The sequence below is a fragment of the Strongylocentrotus purpuratus genome, unplaced genomic scaffold (assembly GCF_000002235.5).
Source record: "Strongylocentrotus purpuratus isolate Spur 01 unplaced genomic scaffold, Spur_5.0 spur5_scaffold_9, whole genome shotgun sequence".
NCBI lineage: Eukaryota > Metazoa > Echinodermata > Echinoidea > Camarodonta > Strongylocentrotidae > Strongylocentrotus > Strongylocentrotus purpuratus.
Window position 1 is genome coordinate 10806110 of NW_022145615.1, and position 25413 is coordinate 10831522.

Below are 25413 nucleotides of genomic sequence, written 5' to 3' on the forward strand. Positions count from 1 at the left end.
TCAAATAGAGGGTTATTTCAAGTTCTTGTTAAATACATATTGAAGCAGTTTTCACAGAAACAAAGATGAAATGCAAGATAACAGATTTTCATCAAGCAAATTGGCTATTTTTTATCTGATAATTTTGTTATTTTAATCAACTTCAGAATCCGGTTAGCTTGTGTTTCTGAGTAATGATGTCTAAAAACAGTGTAAGGTGAGAAATGTAGGTCAATCACCAGACTGGGTATTTGATATCTTATAGGTATTTGATACCTATACACATAGTCCGATATTTTACAGTAGGCATACTATATACCGTGACATGTACAAGTAATGTACCTTCATGACCCCAAAGAAATAAACATGTAGGCCTACATGTTTTAAAGAGTTAAAGGGAAACCTAAACAGACAACTTCTCTAAAAGAAAGCGGGAAAAATCATATAAGCAGACTGGTGAAAGTTTGAATTAAATCAGGGGAAAAAAAGTTATGATGTTGTGAAATCTGTAATCACTATAAGCCTCAAATTGGCCAAGTCGATAATGTCTCTGTGATGTACATGTACAGTAGTAGCGGACAAATATCCCATTTGAAAAAATAACAAAGTTGTAAATTTTAAAAAATCTGTTATCACTATATTTGTATGTGAGGGCATTTCAAATTGGCTGAGTCCATTTAATGCCTCTGTGATGCATGTAGTGGTGGAAACTTTCCCATTTGATCCAGCACACAAAAAGGTTCTGAGACGAACATTTACTGAGCTCTGTGTCATGTGTACATTTGTACATGTATATTACTACATACAAATTTTTAAAAAATGCTGCGGCTTACCAATTCATATATGAACAAGGTTTTAATAAGGGTTACATACATGTATGTGCATGTGTACTTTATACATTAACAAATGAGCACACAGTAGTAGATCATCATCTGCATAAAATTGACCACTGAGCAAATATTTTATCCACATACAATTTTGTCGGCCGAGAGCCTGAGACGAAGGGCTCTGTTTGAACGAGTAATAATATTTTCAATTTGTACTGAACCAGAAAGAAACTGCTGTACATTTGATGGACTTTTGGAGCATTGGTACATGTACATTGTACCCTTCTCTGAAGATATCTCCTACTTTAATATACATAAATGCCATTCTTTCTCAGAATGAATACACTAGATACTAGTTTGATAAAGCCGAGTGTATAGATGCCTAAAATTTTGTTAGTTTTTATAAAAACAAACCAACCACATCTTTGTACATTCATCAGATGGGTAACATATGGTACAGTGTAGATATTGAAAATGCCTTAAGCCCTAAAAATAAAAGGCAAAAAGTGTAAACAAAATCCTTGGAAAATTCTCTCATAGGAAAGAAATAAACAAATTATGATTTCAGTGGGTGCCTGGACAACTGGTGCAAGTATGCATAATAGAAAATAGGTTTTTAAAAAGAATTCATCATTTTATCGCTACGAAAAGAACCCAATATCCGGCTTGTCACCAGAGAGATATAAACCAGCAGATACAGATAATGATGGCTGTCTCATGAATTCTTGATAACGCTGCCCTTTTCCCATCCCAACAATTTTGTCAGCCCCTGGTCGGTAACTGAATCAGTGATCGATCAATTTCAGACGTACGCCACGGAAATGGATGTAAAGGCGATTAGGCACCAAAATGTAATGTTCTCGTTAGGCCGTTTCACCGCTTGGGCAGGAATATATTTTGTCCGATACTGTTTCACCTTTACGCTACAAAAAGGGGAAGAGGGAGAGGTCTGTTCGTTATGTTTAGTCGAGGTGTACTGAATTTTTGATTTGTTTAATCTCTGATTGTTATCTTTTATGCCCATGAATTATGGGCAGAGTATTTTACAGTGGTTGGTCAATTACCTGTAGCTCGAAATGGAATGTGTTTCATATTATTATTTAATATTGTCTTTTCTGTCTACTCATGTGTACATCCAGTAAAAAACCTGTTTTACTTTGCATCACCACTTTCTTTCTGGTGTATGTACAGTACATACAAGTACATCTACAAGCTGTTTGCAGGTTAGAAATGCCATTTTGTCATGTCATTGAAAATTTATTATACAGTAGGCTTTTACAGTAGGCTTGCAATTTCTTAGGGAAATAGATTTAATTTGAAATTGAACTGTTCATATTTTATCAACATTCTTTCAATTTTCCATCATTACAGGAACCAAACTTCTGACTGGGAGCAACGCCATCCAGCTGTGGGCTTGTGAGAAGGTGGTGACGATAGAAGTGAGTGATGCTGGAGAGGAGACTAGTCAGCCGGCGGACAAACATATCCCAGGATACACCTGGCAGTGCTCATGGCAGTGCAAGTAAGCATGTTTTTACTATATCTTGATTCCATGTATAAAAGAAGAAATGCCCCTTCACCCCCCCCCCCCCAAAAAAAAAAGAAGCAAAAACATACCTACAAACAAACAAATAAACAAACAAGCAAAAGGAACAGACATGGTTCAAGGGAGAATGTGCAAAAATATGTTAAAGATATGAAGATAAAAATATTACATTTTTTGTTCATGTTTATTGATTATAAGAAAACCAAAGAACGCGAACTTGAATTCTTTTATTTTTCTGACTGAAAAGTTATTGCTATAGGTGTAGATTGGTCATTGTGGTGACCATGCTCCTGTTGCTAGGTGTTGCCTGGTTAGAAAAGCTCTTGAGGAAACAAGAAATATGTAGATTGTGAATTTGTGTATGGTCAATAGAAAAGTAGTCTAGGACTTGATCCTTTTTTCTTTCTTCCATTACATACTCTTTCAGGAAATGCTATTCTGTGTTGTCTGTGCTATTTTGTTTGAGTCATAAAGTCTGCTTTAGAAAAAAGAGTGAGGAGGGGTGGGGGAGTGAGGGGGGAGGGCGAGGGGAGCAATCAATTTTGAGATGAATGGGGATGAAAGATTGAAGTATGAAAAGAAGAGAGAGTGAGAGAGAGAGATATTTAGGAGACTATTACATGTATAAAAGCCAACAAATGTAGGTTTGTTCAGAAAAAGAGAAGAATATTTTTTTTTTAAAGAAATAGCACAAGTGACCATTGATGACTTACAACACTTCATTGTACACATACAAGTAACCTTTTAGTCTTGATATAACATTTTTGTGAAAATTAAGTGGGTTGGGTTCCAAGTTTTACCTCATTTCAGTTTATGAACAAATTTACCACGGCACAAGAACTGTGTAAAAAAATCACCTCATGATGCCTTGAAACATGGCCTCCCTTCCTGACAGTAAATGGACAGTGGAGGGTCAATCAGTACAGAAATAATTTCATATTTTAGTCTGGATTCATGAATACAATACTCGCTATAGGCTTCAGGGGATGGTCTGGCACTTTTATTGGTCATTAACGATCTCAGCATCCTGCTGCCCTCGATGGTCAATTGAAGAGATCATCCAACCACAATATACAAGTAAAGGCAATTACAGAAGTCTGAAGTATGCAATTGTGCAACTACTGTACAATCAACATATAATTGCATTTCTGCTCAAGGCGTATTTTGCAGGGTCTTGATATCAAGCAATGCTCATGAAACTCTTTCACATTTAGGCTTATTCGTAATATCTGGAAGGGGCAAGGCAATGTTGATAGGAAAAGGGAAAACCTTGGAAACAGATTGGTAAAATGAGAACAAATTGGACTAATCATAAGGTCATTAAGTTTGTTGAAACAAACTGCTGCTGCAATATTTCATTTGCTTTCATTCAAAGCAACTCATCATCTTTTGCTTTTTTTAAAGGTAAAGACCAGTATTGGAAATGCCCCAATTTCAAAAAATGAAATAGAAGCTCTCATTACCAATCATGTGAAAGAATATGTTTTGACTAATACATGATGATAAAAAATTGCCGGGAAACCGCCTACTAATTCATATATTTGGTAAATTTGTTTCTCTCATGGTCTGTGAGAGATATAGGGTAGTCCCATATACATCTTTCTGTGTATAGTGCTTGTAACTTTACGAAGAATGGGCCAAATTTCTTATCATTTTGATGATTCCAGAACCTTGCAGATGCTAGATGCTAGATGATCAACCTTTTCTGATCGATTCCACAACGTTTCTTTCACAATGCAATTGCATGACCATAACTGGTCTTTACCTTTAAAGATATGATTGGGTGAATAGAATGTATTTAGTTATTCTGAGATACAGTGAACCACTTGATTGCCCTACCAGAGAGAGTATGCTGTTTCAGCACTTTTCTGAAAATGTAACTTTTTTAAATATTACAAAAAAAAGCCTTTCTTGTGTTGAGATACAAGTAGTTATAGCAGGATCCTGTAAAAATACGCTGGTGCCCATAAAGTCGGAATAATATGTTCTTACTTTTTTTATGAAATGATTGTGACAGTGGATTATTCTTGTTAAATGGGTACCCGGTAGGATGCGAAAGCTAATGTGGTTAGATTAGCAAGTGTGCGCTTGTAAAAAAAAAGATGCCTGGCTGGAATGCTCCCCAGGGAGTGGAGAATGTGAATACATTGTGTGCGGGTAAGCCTGAATCCTATGACCGGGGTAATAATATATATATATATTTGTAAAGCGCTTTGAGAGGGCCTTCGGTCCTGAAAAGCGCTATATAAGAACTAGCTATTATTATTATTATTATTAATCTCTATGACTCTTCAGATTGATCAATACATTTCTGAGAAGATATACAATTTTCAAACTCATATTGTCACAATCATTTGAAGGGAAGAAGATAGAACAAATTAAATCCATGTACAGTATCTAAATTTCTCTGCTTGTAGGCACTTTTGTTTTTACAGGACTCTCACATATACATGTATACATTTGAGATTTACTTGTACTTGGAATTACATTAAAACAAAACACTCTCATGGCAGGAAACAAGGCCAATTTTGTGTCAAGAAACTTTTGTGTCAAACTTTTGCTCACTGCTGTCAAGGATCAGAATCACTCACAAAAAAAGCTTACTAAGTTTCTGTTTTTATAGGGCAGAACCTGGTACTCATATTTTGAGGGAAAATATCATCTTGCTTTTGATATATTTCTAAGAAAAGAACAAATACGCTTTTAGAGTTGGGATTAGATCATTAGGCCTAATTTGGCATGAGTGATTGTAACGCAGCCACTCACTTTTTTGGTTCAAGCTAGTCCAGATAATAATAGAATTGCAATTAAATACCTTTCATTTCTTATCTTATGTCTGAAAAAAATAGCAAATACTTTGGAAAATAATATTTCTTATGCTTTATTTGAGGTAGAGGGTAATTGGATAAAGTGCCCTCCAGCACACTTAAATCCCCTATGTGGATCATTTTTTAATCCCTGGAATAACTTGAGACTTGTCTCTTAATTGCATCGTTTCCTATTTCCTTGTTTTAGGTTAGAAAATGCTTGATTTAACAGGAAAATCTCTCCTTTCCTTTGCACTCTTGAGATCTATTTTAGGGTTTAGAGCTGTGGGGTTTTTGTCAAAAACTTGACTAAGCGAGCTGAAGACTTTTTCCGATAGAGAGAGGGGGAGACGGGAGGAGAAATGTTAGAGAGAGAGGAGAGAACGAGATAGATAGAGAGAGAGAGAAAGAGAGAGAGAGAGAGAAAGAGAGAGTGAGAGAGAAAGAGAGAGTGAGAGAGAGAGAGAGAGAGAGAGAGAAGAAATGTTAGAGAGAGAGAAGAGAAGTGAGGGGGAGATAAGAGAGAGAATAGAGCAAGTCGATACTACTAGAGAGAGAACAAAAAGATTTTGTTTTAAAGAGAGAGAGAGAGAACAAGATAGAGAAAAAGTGAGAGAGAGAGAGAGAGTGAGGGTGAATGGTTAGGAGAGGAAATGAGAGAGAGGGGGGCAGGAGAAAAAAGCAAGGGAGAGTAAAGGAGAAGAGTGTGCGAGAGAGAGAGAGAGAGAGAGAGAGAGAGAGAGAGAGAGAGAGAGAGAGAGAGAAACAGGCAAGTGTTGTTTGGTGTATTTTGGGGATAATTGTTTGAGCTGACTCACTCTGAGCTATATCATAAGTAGTACATGAAAAGGTCATGAATAGATTACTTATGAAGATGTCATTGCTCCGTAGGAGGAGTGCAAGAAGCACCACAAATTATGGTAGACAGCTCAAAAAGAGCTGTGGAACGAATACTTTATACAAGGTTATGGTGCATGTTTTCCAGTTTTTTTGCAAGGATCTATAAAGAAGTTTCATCCACTTTACATAATTTTCTTTTAATCCAACTACTATACTGAATGCCTCTTTAGTCATTGAACATTGATACAAACCCATCTTTTCAGCAGTACCATCTACAAATATAGGAACATTTATTACTAATAACTTATGTAGAGGAAATCTATTAGACCTTACTGTATGCCACAATACAAGATTTTGACTTACTTTTGATGCATGTATATGTTTAATATTTTCATTTTATTTTATTTTTATTTTTTCAATAATACAATGCATAATAACGAACAATGTAAAATATATACAAAACATAATTTATAGTTACATTAATTTTGTAATAATAAAAACTTTACATTAATTAATTTATACATTTGAAGACAAAAATTTAATTATAAATTTAACTGTATTTATATTTTGGGGAAACATTATACTAGTGTGTGCATTCAGTTTCCTTAGTATTGGAATTATGCACTTGCAATAAAGAAATACTATTATAATATTCAAGATACGTGAACGGACTGTCATATCCGGAAACCTTCTTCCGAGTGATACTAGAGCGGATGCCATCAGATGATCCCAGCCCTAATTATAATAGATTATAATGCCCTCTGGTCAAATCTTGAAGTATTATGACCTAGGAATCTCTCTCTAGTACCCAATAGGCCTGTCTTCATCAGCTCGAGTTTGCCAAATAACCCGCTATTTTAACTATCCCAATCGCAAATTATCCAGCTTATGTGCGTCTTCATCAGCAATTAGCTGGATATTTTGCGCTTGTCCGAGCTTATTTGTGATGAGCGTATCGGTCTGGTGAAGACACATTTCGGGTTCGGGATAATATCCTGAGTCTGAAAATAGCGGGTTATTTGGCAAACTTGAGCTGATGGAGACAGGCCTTATTAGTATGCTTTATGGTGGATTCACAGCAAAAGTGTCCGATGACGGCTAATCTTTGAGTTCAGATGAAAATTTGCATTTTGTGTATCGAACTGGCCAAAATCATTTCATAGAAATTGTGTCATATATTAGATGTGTTGTTTGGACTAGCAAAATATATGAATGAACCAAAAACAAGTCAGAAATTGAATTGAATTGATGTATTGTTTCCACATTTAAAAAAGAAATAACAAAACAATATACTCAAAATATTTCAATACATTAATGACATAATAAACATCAAAAATATTCAGCAAGAACAAAAGCAGAGATACATAATAATATTAAACTACAAACAAATTCATGTCAATGTGGGGAATTATAAAAAAAGTGATAAACTATAAATATAGCATAACACCATGTTGGTATTAATAAATAGATAACTTATATTGGGAAAGAAGACAATTCAAATTAATAAATAACTTGACGAGAAGAATTCAGTGAGAATTTATTTTCCTTTGATACCAGAATCCACAATTGCATTTGCATAAATCAACTATCAGTAAGGTTAATTCTGGGACTATTCTTGCAATTTTATCAAAATGAGCATATTTATATTAAAACATTCTATCAGTGAGAGCCATCAAAAAAGGATTTTGTTCCTGCTGCAGAATAACAGTCGTTGCTTGATGACTTTTTCATGAGCAGATTTTTGTCTGTACTGTAGATAGCATTAAAATCTGTTGTCATTCTGCATTTGATAGTAGCATTAGTTTGAATACGAATATTACTTCAGAAATGCAGATTGTACATTCATTTATGTGATGCATGCATGTAATAATGGAAAGTGTTTACTAAACACCAATTAAGTATGAACATAACTCATCAAAATTTGTAGTGTAGGAGCGTATGCTTTATCAAAAGCAGTGGGGAAAAATAAATTTCCTTTCAATATTCAAATAAAATGTTCAAGGACACAGGTTCATGTATAAAGTTTGATTGATTATGAGCTGAATAATTATCAAATCTCTTGGGGAAAAAATAATCTTGTCTAAATGTTCAGACAGAAACTGAGCCATCATTCTACAAAGCGTTGATTGAGGGAAAGCCGAATGTAGAATTGATGAAAAGCCGAACGTAGAATCGATTTCAGGGAACGTATATCAATTTGTCAAGCTTCAGTGGGCAAGAGGTGATACATGTAATACAATGTAGCACAAGATGAGGGAAGATGAACATTAGATTGAGAATAATATGAAATAATGTATGAAGGGTGCTCCAGGTCACATTTTAAACATCTTTGCATACATCTTTGCACATGTACACGTATGTAGATAACATTAAGGAACCAAATTTGTGTTTTTAAAATTCTACTTCATTTTAAAAAGATACTGTACAGCAAAATATTTGCTAAGTTGTTACATGGCCATTTTTTATTTATTTATTTATTTTTTTTTTTGGGGGGGGGGGGACCATCGCAAAAAGGGGAATGATATGAGTCATATATTTAAACATAAAATTTCCCTAATCTGCACTAATTGCAAATTTAGCAAATTTTTCTTGCAGGTGACAGGCTGTTCAAGAGCAAGGCCTTGAAGTTACTTCAACTTGAAGATTTTACTTTTCCTCCAAGAATACAATGCTCCCAGCAATAGATTATTATCATGTTATTGATGTTCGCAGATCAATTTCACATGTGTATCTTGTATCTATTTAGAATTATAGTTTCCAAAATTTAATAACCATGTGACTGCCAGAATCATTAAAGTCAGGAACAATCGTAGAGTGTGAAACTGAAGATACAGAAATTACTAAAATTTCCTTTCTCCTCTTTTTCAGATGAAATAGAATGAATTCATTTTAGGATAAGGTTCCCCACCCATAGTATCAATAGTCAAGCCAAGAGGTAAAATTCATGAGGAGAAAATGGAAATTGAGTAAATTCCCCAAAGTTGAAAAACATACAAAAACAGCAACAGATGTTGAATTGCTGATTATTAAATTACAACTACCCGGTACGTGACCAAGCTGCCAGTCTTTAACTCTCATGTGATTCAAGTCTTCTTACCTTTCATCAAATAAATATCTGATGTATGATTTGTACAGTTTTCTTCAAACTGTTTAGTAACATATTCATCTGAATTTTTTTCCTGCTCCCCCAATTAAGGGACATATGATATGAAGGCCGCTGGGCCATACACTTGATTATTCTTGTTCTAAAGAAATCATACAATTATCTTCCTTTTGTATATGTTTATATACTTTTGTTTTACTTGTTGAGCTTTTGTGGGGGAAAGATTATGAAGATATACATGAACAAAATGAGTAATGGTAATAGTTTTTGTTTATGAATGCTCGCAAGTTATTCTTGTTCTGAAGAAATCATAAAATTAACTTCTTTTTTAAAAATGTTCATATCATTTTGGTATACTTGTTGAAATTTTGTGGGGGGAATGATTATGACGATGTACACGAACAAGATGAGTTATAGTTTTTGTTTATGAACGCTCGCGAGTACATGTATGTTATTCATTGTGTTATTATTTTCTATTTTCCCCTTTTACAGAACTGCCACTCCCATATACCACCTCAAGTTTTCAGCCGACGGTCAGTTCTTTGCGTCAGCTGGAAAGGTAAGCCTCAATTTGTCTGCTGAGAGCCAGAAGGGCATTAAAGCCCAACTGTACTACTTGTAGCTACTAGCTCCCTCTATGTAGAATACAATGGCTAAGCGGTGCCCATTTGTCCCCCATGATCCTCTTTTTCTTATGTTAAATATTTGAGAACTGATTTGATGAGATAAACAGCTGTCAGTGACCATGCTGGGGAGTCTAATCCCTCCTGGCCAAACAAGTGCAGACAGGCTTTAAATGGGATGTACGCCACTTGCTCCTGCGACATTCCCTCTGTGTCACTGTCTTACACTTACCAAATTCTTAACTTCAAACCCTGGTCCCAACACTATTCCTTACCCTTTAAAGCCCATCTGCACTAGTTTGGCCACGAGGGATTAGACCTCCCTGCATGGTCATTGACAGGAGGTTTTCTCATCAAATCAGCTCTTGATTAACAAAAGAAAAAGGAGACCATGGGGGACCAACGGTTCCCGATTAGGCATTGCTTGCTAGAGGGCGCACATAGCTATACATGTAAGTCGTGCAGTGGAGCTTTAAGCTAACCCTACACCTAACTTAAAACTCAATTTCAAATCTTACTGTATACCTAAATTTTTAGCAAAATAAATCCCTGAGCAATTGTTGCAGGAGCATGTGTCAGGTCACCATTAACACATTCACTTTAAAGCAGAGTTAACACCTCTCTGGCTCTCAACAGATTACTTTATGTATCCAGTCAGTCGTATTAAATATGTCTAAAAGTTTTTTGAATGATGGCTTTTGAAATTTAAGCTATGGTAGCCTCGAAAAGACAAAAGACGTGTTCTAAAGAATGTTTAGACATTTTTGTGATTGACGACCATTGAAATTTAAGCTATGGTAGCCTTAAAAGGACAAAAGAAGTCAATGGTTGTAAAGAATGTCTAGATATTTTTGTGAATGATGGATGATGACCATTGACATTTAAGCTATGGTAGCCTTCATAGGACAAAAGAAGCCAGTGATACATGACTGCCAGACAGCATTTTTCCTTTTTGGAATTCCAATTTGTTCTTTATGTTTACTGAATAGAACCCAATTTGTAGATGTAAACGGAGAAAAAAAGAATGGTATGCATGAGGTTTTAATCTACATGTACCTGATTGATGTACATGTACATTTACCTTGGGTACTGTGTGTGGCAAATCCTACCCAAGATTTGTCTTTGCAGACTGAAACCACTTTCTTTCCCTATCTTGAACATAATAGATATACTCCTATGGTATATTCAGGGCTGTCAACCCTCCCACATTTGGAGGGAGTCTCACACCACCACGCTCATTCTCCCGCCGTCCCGCCAGCTCGTAGCGGAAGACTCCCGCCATCACGCCCTTTCTCCCGCAAATGTCCCGGCAAACGTGTTAAATAAACCAGCGTACTCGTATCGTATAGATTTTTTTTGCTCAATGTGGGGGGGGGGGGGGAGGGGTAGTGAGCACTTCAATTTTTCTTTCTTACTCTTACTCAACACCCCGCCCCCCTTCCCTGTTGAGCCAAACAAAAATTGCACTGACGATCTCCCTTGAAGCAATTCCCCAAAGTTGACAGCCCTGTGTATTCTCATCCTTCATTCAGTACAATCATGCACTTTCCATGCTCATAATAACGTGTTCCAAATATCATCTGCTAATATAGCACATATTGATACCAATATGATGGGGATATAGCGGCAATAGCCAGCCAGACAGACAGAGCCAGCTTTTATTTGAATGTTTTCTTGTCTTGAAACATTCTTGATTATGAATTTCTTATAAATGTTCTGAACATCAAATTTTTATCAACTGGTATCTACATTGAAGATTGGAATATCAATTGATAAAATATGAAATGCACAATAGATTGTAGATTGTGCTACCCTAACCCTGGATGGAGCTATTGTCTTTATCAGCTTCATGCCTGGACCGATGTCCTAGGTTGAAAAAATAGAGATAGATTATTTATAAGATAAATGCTCGAGAAAGACTTATGAGGCAAATGCTCAGGAAAGACTTAATGGGAGATGATTTGACATATGTCAATGAAATTTGGTTCAATATCTTTTTGTATTTTATCATCAGACCAACTGTATCTGAATATAATCATATTCCTCTTTATATTAATTTCATTTTAAAGTATCATTACGAAAAGCTCTCGTTAAAACTATACCCCACCACTATAGCACAGCAGTCAATGTAATCTGGTGGGGTAGCACTACCCCAGATTCGTTTCTCTCGTTAAAACTTTGTAATCTGGTGGGGTAGCAATACCCCAGTTTCGTTTCTCTCGTTAAAACTTTGAGAGAGCTACTACTATTACACAGGCACCAATGGGAATCTGATGGGGTCTCACTACCCCACTTTCAATTCTCTCGTTAAAAACTTGGACAGAGCCTTGAGGCTCTGAGTGAGAGATTAAGATATTGGATTGCAACTGGACTCTACATCATCTTACGTAATACTAGTGTAAACAAACTCTTACTGGGGTCTGCCTGAAAGGAAATGAGAAGTAGGAAATAAGTATTTTACTTGTTTTAAGATATTTTTATGTCCTAAAGTCACTAATAATTTAGATGAAGACCAAAATGAAAGTTCGAACGAAGCAAAATGACCCATAATTGGCGATATAACAACAATTTTAACTCTGGCAGCGAACCCCTGCATGTGTCTCTTTCTCCCTTCTCCCTTCCTTTCCCCTTGTATCATGCTTATCTCTCTCTCGCTATCACCTCATCAAGGTCTCGGTGGGGGTGGATTACAGCGCTAGTGTTTACTTAGGGCTTATCACAATCTCAGCTCTAGTACAAGTAGAAATGGTGAAAGTCAAATGGGGGTTTCAATTTTAAACGACGAGTTTTCGTCATGAAGGTGTTGTCTGACAAAGCTAGAATGACATCCATGCCCTTTTCTCTCTCTGATTATGCTTGTCTGAACATTCCTTATCCTCTAAATACTATAACATTCACCTGACAAATCATTAGAGCTCCCCCGCCTGGCGGTCTCGTGGCATCTTGCCACTCTGTTGTAATCATTAAATGGATACACATACAGGTGAATACCAAATTTTCCTGCTCATGTTGGAACCCAATAAAATACAAGTACCAGTATATTTTCACCCTTCATTCAATACGATCAGAGGTTTTCCACACTCATAATATCGTGTTCCAAATTTCATATGCTAATAAAGCACATATTTATACCAATATTCTGGGGATAGCCTGCCAGGCAGACCTATGTGTAAAAAGGAACGGGTTGATTTTTTGTACTAAATTTTGTTGATTGTCTTACTAGCTAGATTCTTCTTCTTCTTCTTTGGGTTAAGTCTACCTCCTTCACAGTTGAAGATTCTTGCAGACTGATGAGTGTGTGTTTGCTTACGAGAGCAAGGTGCATGGTGCAATGCTATTTACATGGTGCAAGTAAAAAGTTCCCAGACTTAGTTGCTGCCTCCCGTCAGGCATTGATTTGGGAGTGATACCCACCAATTTATGTATTTTTTTCAAGTTTAACTGAATGCATTTAAAAATGCCATCTGTCAGACTGCACCACCATCAAGAATTGAATTTAATACATTTTGTATTATATTCATTTTCAAATATGTCAGTTTCTTGTGGACCCCCTGCTTTCTACAAATACATGTTCTCCTTAACATCATCATTGTAGAGGTGTTTTAGTTCAGTGGTTTAAGCGCTTGACTTGAAATGCAAAAGCCGTGGGTTTAATCCCCGACACGACACTAATGTCCTTTGGCAAGGCATTAATCTACGTTTGCCACTCATACGCAAGAGAGAAATGGGGACCTGGTAGGATGACATAAGCATTTGTGTTAGTAATTGCCATACAGTGTATATGCCTTCACTGTGACTATATGTTAGGAATACTCCGCAGGGAGTGGAGATGGTGCACATTGTGTGGGAATGAATCCGATGACAGGGTTTATGTAAAATGCTTAGAGATGGTATTTCATATGAAGCGCTACATTATTAGCATCACCCTCTCCTTTCCTGCTTAAACTGCCTGCTTTACGATTAATTTCTCTAACCCATCGCCCAAATAAATGATCACGTTATTTCTTGTGATCTCCAATGGGCAACCATTGGTCTTGTTAATTATGTGAAAATCTATCCTCCTGTAAAAATACCAAAAGGAAGGACATCGAATACATAATATTTCCCGTGAACCTTTAAATCCCAAGAAAATTCTAAATAGTTCATGTGTTGTCTGAATAACCCAACGTGATGATAAGCAGATTTTAAATCAAACATAAACATGAATACACTTTACATTCTCTTCTTTCTTTTTGTTAGCTATACTTTCTCCCTCCTATCTAACTTTTGGCTTGAAATGCGGATTGAATTTTCGACAGTCAAAGACCAGTTTTTCTTTGTTTTCTGCCACCGTAAGGGGATTTATTACTTCTGAGGTGTTTCAAACTTCAGATGCCCATCCTATCTTTATGAGATTGTCTATTTCCTTTTCTACAAGTTCTCTATTTTGAAGAGCAGACCTATTGTTTTTGCTTTCAGAATCTCCAAGACAAGTTATGCAAGGTAATTTATAACCTTCAAAAATGACATCCAATGTATACTCATTAGTTCTGATTTTCTTCCATTTAATCTTTGTGGCTTTCAGTCTTCTAATTGAAATATTAACTCTGTGATTCGACTCAGAATTAGCCTTGGGTTCTGTATAATCATTTTTCTTTTGCAGTTGCAAATATTCTGAACTTTCATCTCTTCAAACTGAATCTCGAGTTCCTCTGTACTTATCTTATCATTCCTTATCTCCTCCCTAAGTGCCATCTCTCGGCATTCTAACTTCCTGTGCCCAAATCTCCGACAGCACAACAAGCTACCAGTCTCCTCTTGAATCCCACTGGTCTGGGTTTGACCATGGGTTTGACCATACGGGAAGATGTGCTGATTGTTGACCAAAGGGATATGGCCAATTTCTTTTATGGAATTTGGTGATCTTTCTTTTAGTTCTGGACTTTTCGATTAGATACCTCACTGAAAACTCATCAGTTTCTCTGCCCATTTCTAGCTAGCCTTATCTAATAAGAACTAATTCTGCCCTCTAAATACAATAACATTCACCTGCCCATATTACTCACACTCTCCCACCTCATGGTCTTGTGGCATCTTGCCACTCCGGTGTAACATAATCATTTAATGGATATGTATTTACAAACTTTTTTTCTCTGGGTTGTACCGCAGGACAATTCAATTACATACAGCGCTGTAATGATTGTTACATCTACCCAGTACTTACATATGTATGGTAGTGAAACATGGCCTTTAGCCTCTGGTACTTAAAGGCGTTTGGAAAGTTGTGAAATATGGTTTTTGAGAAGAATGAGGATTGGACTGATAAAGTTAGTAATGAGAAAGTTCTTAAAAGAGCTGGAGTGCAAGGAAAATGATACGTGAGATGCTGGTTGGGCAGTTGAAGTTCATGGGTCACATCATGTAAAGAAGCTTAGCCTAGAGAATCTTGCTTTGAAAGGGAAAATTGTGGGAAAGAGGAGTAGGGGACGAAGGAGGATACTTTGGATGGACATTCTGCAGAAATTGTTAGAAGAGAGAGGAGTGAAAGAACTTGATGTGGTGCTAAAAAACTATAGAAAAGGCTAGGAACCAAGCGTTGGGGAACAGCATGATTGCCAAAGTCAATCGATATGGCACTTAGAGAGAGGGGGAGGGAGGGAGGGAGAGAGAGAGAGAGAGAGAGAGAGAGAGAGAAGAAAGAGAGAGCGAGTTGTATGATCTTTATTGCTTTTCTTGTACCATTCTAATAATTATTATTATTATCACATTCATCCAGGCTGATAGGTTAGTCAAGATATGGTACCAGAACAGACACCCTAGTATCGGGTCTGGAACCGCCAAGGACCAGGCCCAAGATGACTCCAACAAGACCGATAGCTACAGCTTTATCTACATCGCTCACCCCAGGGCCGTCACTGGATTCTCCTGGAGAAAAACAAGCAAGTACATGCCAAGGTATGTGTGAGGCTTATCCTCTGTTAGCCTGTTGTATGGTTAATCCCCACAATGTCTCCATGGCCTCAATTCCTTTTAGAAGGGACTTTTAGCATGACGTTAATTCCCGTGCTTAGTGATTTGCAACCATGTATTTGCTTCCATAGGAGTTCGGTAAAATCAACTCCAGCACCATAACATTTGCAGTAGAAATGGTGTTGTCATGCTTTTATTAAAGATTGTCCCATTTCCATTTTTCTTTGATTTTATGTTATATTTTATGATTGTACAGATCTATACATCTTTCCTAATGCTACGGTCACAAAGGTTCGTACGAACGATAGGTTCGTACGAACGATAAGTTCGTACAAATCTCCGTTTTTCCATTGTCTTCCCGAATTTCCATCGTCTGAAAATCGTTCGTACGGCGTTCGTAGCAGTTCGTAATGGCATTTGTGACCGAGGCTTTAATTCCTGGATTTCATTCATAGCATGCATTGTACATTTGCATGTATATCAGCAGTTGGTCATCTTGTCCAAGGGTCCTAGCTGTTCCCACATCATTCTAGGTTTTGCATGCCTCTGATGCCAAAGGGTTCCTGTTTCCTTATTGAAGTAGGTTTCTTTTGCCTCTGAAATCTTAGGGTCCCCATTCCTCCTGTGTTCTAAGCTTCCTGTTCCCTCCGATGTCCTAGGGTTCCTTTGCCCTCTTTGTTTATCTTAGGGTGTTTTTCCCTCTAATGTGTGTCTTTGGGTGCTTGTGCCCATTGTGTCCTAGGGTTCCAGTCCACCAGTCTGTAGGGTTCCTGTCCCCCCCCCCCCCCCCCCCCCCATGGTGTAATAGGATTTCTGTGTCCTCTGTGTCCTGGGTTCCTGTTCCCCTAATGCCCTCCATTTGTCCCAGATGTCCTACAATGTCCCAGGGCTCCAGTGCTTTTGTGCTTGGGGTCCTTGGGGCCGTGTGCTCTTGGTATCCTCTGCGCCTCTGCTGCACTCTAAAGTTTCTGTTCTTCCAGAGATGTAAGGTTAGGGTTAGTTTTTTTGTTAAATGGGATGTCTTCTGTTAACATCAGAATCTACAGTACGTGCCAGGAGTTGCAGTTAAGCATCTGTAAATATAATTCTCTATTTCAGTGGTGCCGTTGCCAACGTTCTGGTCACATCGTGCCGTGACAACATCTGCCGCCTGTGGTGCGAGACTCTCCTCCCTGACACGACATCATCAAAGGGAACATCCAAGTATAGCAAGCATGTTGAGAACACCAAGGAGCATACGACCACAACCACCAAGAGGCCCCAATTCGGTCTCAACCTCAAACCAAGGTACGTTTAATACATCCTTCTCTTTCCCTCATCTCTTCCTCTTTACCATGCCCCTGATCAGTATAAACAAAGTTAATTTTTAGTTTTTTATGCCAGAAATTTGGAAAGATAGTAAACATTGAGATATTTGCAATGTCAATATATTGATAATTTCAAAGCCTTTGTTTTCCCCATACATTTACATGAAGCATTCTTTTTTCTTCTTCTTTAACCCTATTTTAACTGGGCTATTTCAGACCAGGTTTTTACTGGGGGGGGGGTCAATTTGACCCCCCCTTAAGATCTCGGCCGTTTCACCGCCGATCGCCGCGAAAATTTGCATGCATGTCAAGTGAAGTGTATAGAATACTATGGTAATTTTAAATTTTTGAAAAATTCACTCATTTGCATATTTGTGGTAATTTATGCAAATAAGGTCATCAAATTCACATTTCTGCCCATAAATCATAGATTATTCATGTTTACGTATTCTTTTTCACTACATATATTTATTAGACCATTTGGTATAATAATACAACACAAAAATTTGGAAGAGCCAGGTTATTCCTTATGTTATCTCTTGTTTTTATAATTTCTTATGTATTTCATTGTTTTTTTAACTTATGTATTTTATTGTTTTTGTTGTTTTATTTCATTCATAACTACAATTCAACTATTTTGACCCCAAAACAAACATCTAAACTTTAAACAAGACTGAATAACTAATGTTTTATCTATTTTTAGGAAAAATGACTTTTACATATGTTTTGTACACAAATCACGAAAATGAGCTATTTTCGGGCTGACATGCAAAGACGAAAGGTCACGTGACCTTGTAACCGTAGGTCCGATTTTCGAAAAAATCGTTTTAAAAGATGCGTAAGACTCGAAAGTAAAAAGTCATGAAAGGAAAATTTTATATCTGCCGCGGTTTCGGAGTAGTCGCGAAATTTCAACAGGGGGGGTCAAATTGACCCCCCCCCCCCCCCCCCAGTTAACATAGGGTTAAAGTGATTTCTCTTTTTTTGTTTTAGATGTTTTTGTTTGAAACAGTGCCATGGTAAAAGAAATTATAAATTTTGCCTATTCAAATTAAAAAGACAACAACTGTACATACATTGCAATTAGACTTTCCCATCATAAAGTGGAACAGTTTATGCAATAGATTCTCTCATAGATTCTCTCACCAAGAAATACTGTTAGCAATAGTGATATTAAAATTTACAAAATAAGAATTGGATGGCATGAGGGAAAGTGTGATTAGGTTCATCCACAAAATTCAAAGTAAATTCAACAATTATTTAACCTTACAAGTAGATCTATGTTCAAAGCTTACTCTGAAATATTGTGCTTGTCTGATTTGTAACTGTTATTTAAATATAAAACCTTTAAGAAGCATTGTGATTGTATTTGTACTTGTCTTATACCCATGTCATTGAAGAAGTTCAGTTATGATTCTAGTCGGGTATAACCATTATTTTATGAACAGGGATGAGGTTGATGCACAGGATAGTGAGAGCGGTTCAAGTCAGTAAGTTCCTCGATCGAGAGAGACAGTAGTCTTGCTGACAAGTGATTTCTCATTGAGAATGCACAGGAATGCTTTTTCATAACTTTTCTTTTATTTATCAACTCTTGTTTTCATAGTGGCTCTCCTGATTTATGCCCTTTCGGCATGATTGACTCCAATAACTATATTTCATCTTAAAGATGTTCATGCGTGGGTATATAGTCGTTCGTGAAGTAGGCAACTTGGTGATCACTACATACATGTAGCACTGAGCCAATGGGTATTACGCTCCTGTGCATACGTCCTTGTGCTCCCCTCTATATACCCATGCTTGAGCAATTTTGAGATGTTTTTGCTACGCCTTTTGTATTAATACCCATAACAGCATTTTGATTGGTCTGTAAAACTGTGAATAGCATTCTCATGAAAGTACTAAAGTTTTCAATAAAATATATTTCGTTCTCCAAGTCTTAATCTATTACAAGAGCATTTGGGGCACCTAACATTTTGTAGGATGGTCATAATATATGTGAGAGGCATGACCCCCCCCCCCCCCCCCCCCTCAACAAAAAACAGAATGGTAGATGCAGGTCCATGGCATGTGACCTGTGCTTTAAAGTTCTCTTGCAAGTTCCAACACACCATTGTGTTTGCCTCTTACCAACCTTGTGTAACTCTTTTGGTGATTTTGCTCTCTTTCCCAAATATTTGATTTGTACAAACCACGCTTTGGGCAAGTTTTTGTTCCATCCTTATTTATTACAATACAAAGCTTTAAAACACACCTTTTTGAGGCAGGATTGAAACCCTATTGAAATGGAGAGTATTTAACATCACTAAACTCAAATATTATTTTATTTTCTTCTTCTTTTTCATTTTTTTTTTAAAAGGTTGTTTTGTTCTTTTGTTTCTGTTTTTGTTTTCCTCCTTTGAAATAATAATTTTCATTTTCATTCTTTGAGCTAGGATTGATCAAACATTTTTGGTCATGATTTTAAACTCTTTTCCTTTTCAAATCTATGAATTGATTGGTATTAGTGAGTCTGTACATGAAACCTGGGAAAGTTTGTTTTATGAATTTATTTCTTCTTATTCAATAGATTACCATAACCATTTACAGACTTTAAATTTGGTAATTGTACCTGTATCCTTACTGGAAAATTAGAAAGACATTAATATACATGTACATATTTATCTTATGGGTTCTACAATAATGTGCACAAAACAATTAGGTACCAATTGACAATCGTTTGCTTTGTGTAACACCCTTGCTTTGCAAAATTACCTATAAATTTTGGTATTAATTAGCACCATGACAACCCTATTAACACCAGTTTAGATTAATCTTGCACTGAAATCAGAAAAATAGTCTTGAATCCTTTGTTATTTATTTATTTATTTATTTATACATATTTATACGGGTACACAAGATCAGAAATAAATATGTCTTGCATCTTGGACCTGGTATTAAAAGCATCATATAAAAAGTAGTAAAAAATAATGAAGCATAACAAAGTAAAATACACAATACATCATAGTAATACAAAATGTGGTAGCATAATAATTCAAGGCCTTAACAAAAATGATTCTAAATATAAATGAAGGTTACGTATAACAATATCAACATAAAGATAGTCATGTATTTATATATCTATCCCATAATAAATATAATGTGGCACATTGGAGACAATTTGGATGGGATATAAAGAGTTAAAGATGTGTATTTATTGCAAGAAATATTTGAAGTGATGTTTGTCCAGTAATAAATACATCGCATGTGCAAGTAGGAAAATGGATAAGAGTTAGCTCCAAATTCTGCTTAGCTTAAAAAGAAGTGAATCTTATCACAGAAATCATTGCTAATCGATTCGGATTTTGTTTTAGTTTGGCAAGAAAGGAGTAATGCACTTCGCATGTGCAAAGTTTTGCTTTTTACAAGATTGACATGATTTATCTAATTTTCTCTCACTTTATACTTTAAATCTAAACACGATCGCAAAGACGTTTAAATAATCAACCTTTGGAAATGTTGATACCTTTCCACATCACGTACTGAAATTGCAAGGACATATTATATCATCTGAATATGATTTCTATAGTTGTGCTTGAATTGATCTTACAAAAGTTTCAGCATTTGCCTTTTTGGTGTTCAATTCCTAAATGCAAGTTTATTCTGTGTGTGTTTTACTTGGCAAGTTTTGTTCAGTCTATCAATCTATTGAACAAACAAAAGCAACAACAACAACCTCGAGTATTGAATTGGCATCCCATATCTTAGTTTTTTATGAGTCCATTTTGGATTTTTCAGTTGCATGCATGTCTTGCATTTTGTTGACCTTGCCAGAGCAGTTGATTGGAACAAACATTTACAAGGCAATAAACATTTTTGATATTCTTCAAAGAAATTAATTTCACAAAATCATAGTATTTAGCAATTAAAAGATTAGAATCACAGTGAAATGATATGTTTGATAAGCAGACAATAAACATTATTTGTATGCATGAAGAAAGAAAAATCAGAGCATCTTGCAATTAGGAACATATGCAGGTACAAATTCAAAGTAGAGCAAATTTACAAAAATTTAAAACCTATGATGCCCTGTAAAGCAAAATCTATAGTTACTCAATCAGGTTATGGAGTGCTGCATGTCAACCTCTTAATCTTGAAAAAATCACAAAAACTGTTTATTTTAATGAAAATAAAAATTTTGCCTCATGAAATTTGTCCATATTAAGTTCATTACCAAATTTTATTTTGTTTTTATTTTTTGTTATATTGATCACAGTACTTCATATGCAACTTAGGAATTAACATTTGGCCTTCCATACAGTATATGATTGGACTAACTTAAGCCAGGTTTAAATGGTGACCTCTTAAAGCCCGTCTGTTAGTTTGGCCAGGGAGGTTTGGACCTCCCTGCAAGGTCACTGGCAGGTGGTTTTCTCATCAAACCAGCTCTTAATTAACATAAGAAAAAGGGCGATCAGGGGGGACCAACAGGCACCAATTAGGCATTGTTAGCTTTATAGAGGATGCAAGTAGCTATAAGTAGTGCAGTGGGGCTTTAAGAAAAGATAGGCCATGGAATTAGAACTAAATGATGCCTGATTCGAATATATTCCTGAGTTTGATTGTTTTGATTTTTTTCTTTTTCTGCTTAGGAAAAAGAGGAAGCAGGTTGAGCATGCCATTCCCTTACCGAGTCAGAAGAAAGAACATGAGCTGCATAGGTACTACCACGGCAAGGTGCAGAGAAATGGACTAGGGGGGAATCCCCTCCACTTTCACATTGCAGCTACCATAAACCCTAACACAGGTTAGTTTTTAATACATTGTTTTTATAATGTTTTTTAATTAATCTATTTTTCTTCTCCTACTTCTTCTCCTTCTTCTTCTCCTTCTTCTTCACTTTCTTTTTGTATTTTGCTTTTGCCCTTACCTGCTCTTTTTATTCTTCTTTACTTCTTCTTCTTCTTTTTCTTCTTCTTTACTTCTTCTTTTTCTTCTTCTTTTTCTTCTTCTTCTTCTTCTTCTTCTTCTTCTTCTTCTTCTTCACCTTCTTCTTCTTCTTCTTCTTCTTCACCTTCTTCTTCTTCTTCTTCTTCTTCTTCTTCTTCTTCTTCTCTTCTTCTTCTTCTTCTTCTTCTTCTTCCTCTTCCTCTTCTTCTTCTTCTTCTTCTTCTTCTTCTTCTTCTTCTTCTTCTTCTTCTTCTTCTTCTTCTTCTTCTCCTCCTCCTCCTCTTCATTTTTCTTCTCCTCCTCCTACTCTTATTGTTCTTCTTTCTCTCTTCCTTTTCTTCTTGCTTTTCCCTTTTTTTAAAGAATTTTTTTCAGGATACAAGTATAATGTTGATAAAAATTGTTCTATTACAAATTAAAATGACATCATTTGACATTACCTCGAGAAATATCTTTGTAGTAGAGCTACTTACTATGCTTTAAATAGGAACACTGTATATATATTTTTGAAAATGTTATCTTGTGCTTGATCAAAAAAATGCCTATTAATTTCATGCTAATAGAATAAAAATAGACAAGAAGAGTAATATTGCCATTTATAATCCATTGAGGCTAACTCTGTTACTAATTTCAGGCACGTTGTGATTAAGTGTGTAAGCAGACACTGTTACTAATTGAAGTGCTCTATTGGAGCGATGCTTCACATCCTGCAATTCATATTAGAACTAGTTAGCAAGAGGATTAGCAAGAGTATTGCTTGTTTCGTGACATTTGAGGGAACTCTGACTAATCCTACAATAGTCACTTGACTGAATATGATCTTCAAGAGCTATCAACTTTAGTTTGAATAATTACGTTTTTCGAGATTTAGAAGGAAAGGTGAATAGTGCAAAATTAAACCAATTGTGAGAGAGAGGGAGAGAAAGAGAGACAGAGAGAGACAGAGAGAGAGAGAGGAGTGGGAGGTGGGGGTGAGAGATGGGAGGAGGGAGGAGAGCAAGAGAGAGGGCAGAGGGGAGGAGAGACAGAGAAAGAGACGGACAGACAGAGGTGGAAGAGGAATGGAGAAAAGCGTGAGAGTAGAATAGAATTAGAAAAAAAGCAGAGAATCTTGGAAGATGACATATAGAAACACATTGCTTACCTAACAAAAATATAGTAGAATTATTTAAATGAAAACAAAACATATGAATATTTGTCAAAAATAGGTTGACACATACCTGTTTGATATTCATTACTGTGATAAGAGCCATTTTTAACTTCAATGTCCTCTATAATAGAGAGATACACAGTGTATAATAATCCTACAATAAACCTATGATAATCTTAGATTGGGATATATTTAAAATGAAATCATGTTTATTACTCATTAAGTGATATACATTACATGTAACATAGAGGTGTGGAATTACACACATCTGTAAGACACAAGTAATCTTTTATAGTATCTGAGTCATTTTTTCTTCAAAAATAAATTATTCTCTGTTTTTGCACAAATAGAGAAACAAAATGATATCTCACTTAAAAGAAATATGAGGTATTCTATTTGCCAGGAGGGTAATTGAAGAGCAGTAATGGGAGAAGAAAGGATTTGTGGAAGACTTCAGAGTTGGTCACCTGACACTTCAGAGTTGGTCACCTGACACTTTGACTTCCTGTGACACATGATTGGCGGCAATTTGAGAATGATAGGGCTCCGTGCTGCCAAATGTATTAATCTGCCGCCTCCTTGAAATTTCTATAAACTGTACTGATTTGTGTTGAAACATAAGTGATGGATGAGTGCTTAAAGCCCAAGTCCACTCGAAAAATAACTTACTTTTAATAGAACCAGAAAAATTAGACAAACCAATCAAAAAAAGTTTGAGCTAAATCAGATAACTAATAAGAAAGTTATGAATTTTTAATGATATGAAAAACTTTGAAAATCACTACACAAATTGGCAACTCACTCATGAGTCTGTGACGTATGGTCCTCACTATCCACTAATTATTTTCTGTATATTGATAATATAAATGTTCTATTTTCACCCTAAGAATCTTATTTCTTCACACCAGCATCCAAGTTAGATTGTTAGTAATATGTGTTTGTGTGGATGCACAAATAAAGAGTAATTTTTGTCCAGTTAAATCATGAAAAAAATTGAATTTTGATAAACTATTTATATTAACATCAATAATTATGAAATACAATATTCAGAAAATAGTATAAATTCTTCAAAATTCATAAAAGTTTTTGGGAAATGTCATGCACGCAATATGATACAAATCATATAACCTGGGCAAAGGTATGGGGAAATCAAGTTTTGGGGGATAAAAAGGGAAATTCACGGGATTAAACTATGTAAAGCAATTGATAAGTTGTGAGGACATGACGTCACAAACTGATAACCATCTTGGCAATTTATGTTGTGATTCTCATTGTTCCATAGTTTTACATACTTTTTCAAAAATTCATAACTTTCTTATTAGTTATCCGATTTTGCTCAAACGTTTTTTGATTGGTTTGTCTGATTTTTCTGCTTTTATTGAAAGTAAGTTATTTTTCGAGTGGACTTGTCCTTTAAGTGAGAAGGGAGAAGGGAGAAAAAAGAAATGGAGAGTGGGATAGAGAAAGAGATGTATGTAGGAATAAAGGATGAGAGAGAGAGAAAGAGAGAGAGGGAGAGGGGTGGGGTGGGTGAAGAGTGACAGAGAGAATGAGAGGTTTAGATAGTGATAGTTAGAGAGACAGAGATATGGAGATGTAGAGAAAGAAAGAAACAGAAATATATAAATAAAGAGGGACACAGAACACACTGAGTTAAGGGGAAGGTTAAAGACTGAACTTAAAGAAAGAAAGACCTGTAGGTTAAGAGTTGAGAGAAGAAAAAAATCACAAGAATAGGACGGAGGAAACAAATGGAATGGAAGAAAGAAGTCAGAAGAAAAGAAAGGGAACAACAAAAGGGAGGAAAGGGAGAAGGCAAAGAGCTTGAATGGCGGAAAGAGAGATCAGAGAAAGAGGTACATGTGTACAGAAAACATGAGAAGATTTTGGAGAAATGTGTGTGAAGAGACAAAAAGCTAATGAAAAGAGAAGAAGATGTAAATCAAAGGTAGGGTTTACATCAAAATACATTTACATTTTAGACACACAAATGCTTTATTTCATTATCTTCCACTTATTCCGGCACTATTTTTTGATGGAATGTGAGGGATCTACATTTAATGTAAGAGAACATAACCCCAAACCCTGACGATATTAGGGCACACTCTTTATCCATTCTTTGTTTTCAGAGGGGATATGAATATTCTATGAACAGAAAAAGATAGTATGTAGGTTGATATAATTTAAATGTATGCTCCACTGTATTGCGACTTCCAGTAGAACATGTGTCTATGTTTCAAGGCAAATATATAATTGCTTTCAGGTTTAATTCAATTTTTCAAGATGCATGCATGTTTCAAATCTCTGTCTGAGAGCCTGGGATGCATGAATAATCTTGTTATATGACAATTTT

At 36.0% G+C, this 25413-nt stretch overlaps 1 protein-coding gene across 2 annotated transcripts in view; it reads left to right on the top strand.

Annotated features, from left to right (window-relative positions):
* The window catches only part of LOC585848 (dmX-like protein 2), an 87626-nt gene that overhangs the window by 27055 nt on the left and 35158 nt on the right, over positions 1-25413 (top strand). For both annotated transcript variants that reach the window (XM_030976884.1, XM_030976885.1), the window contains exons 5-9: positions 2178-2328; positions 9595-9661; positions 15481-15659; positions 16773-16961; positions 21613-21767. In XM_030976884.1, the coding sequence (XP_030832744.1) occupies positions 2178-2328; positions 9595-9661; positions 15481-15659; positions 16773-16961; positions 21613-21767 (741 nt within the window). The remainder of the gene's footprint in view (positions 1-2177; positions 2329-9594; positions 9662-15480; positions 15660-16772; positions 16962-21612; positions 21768-25413) is intronic.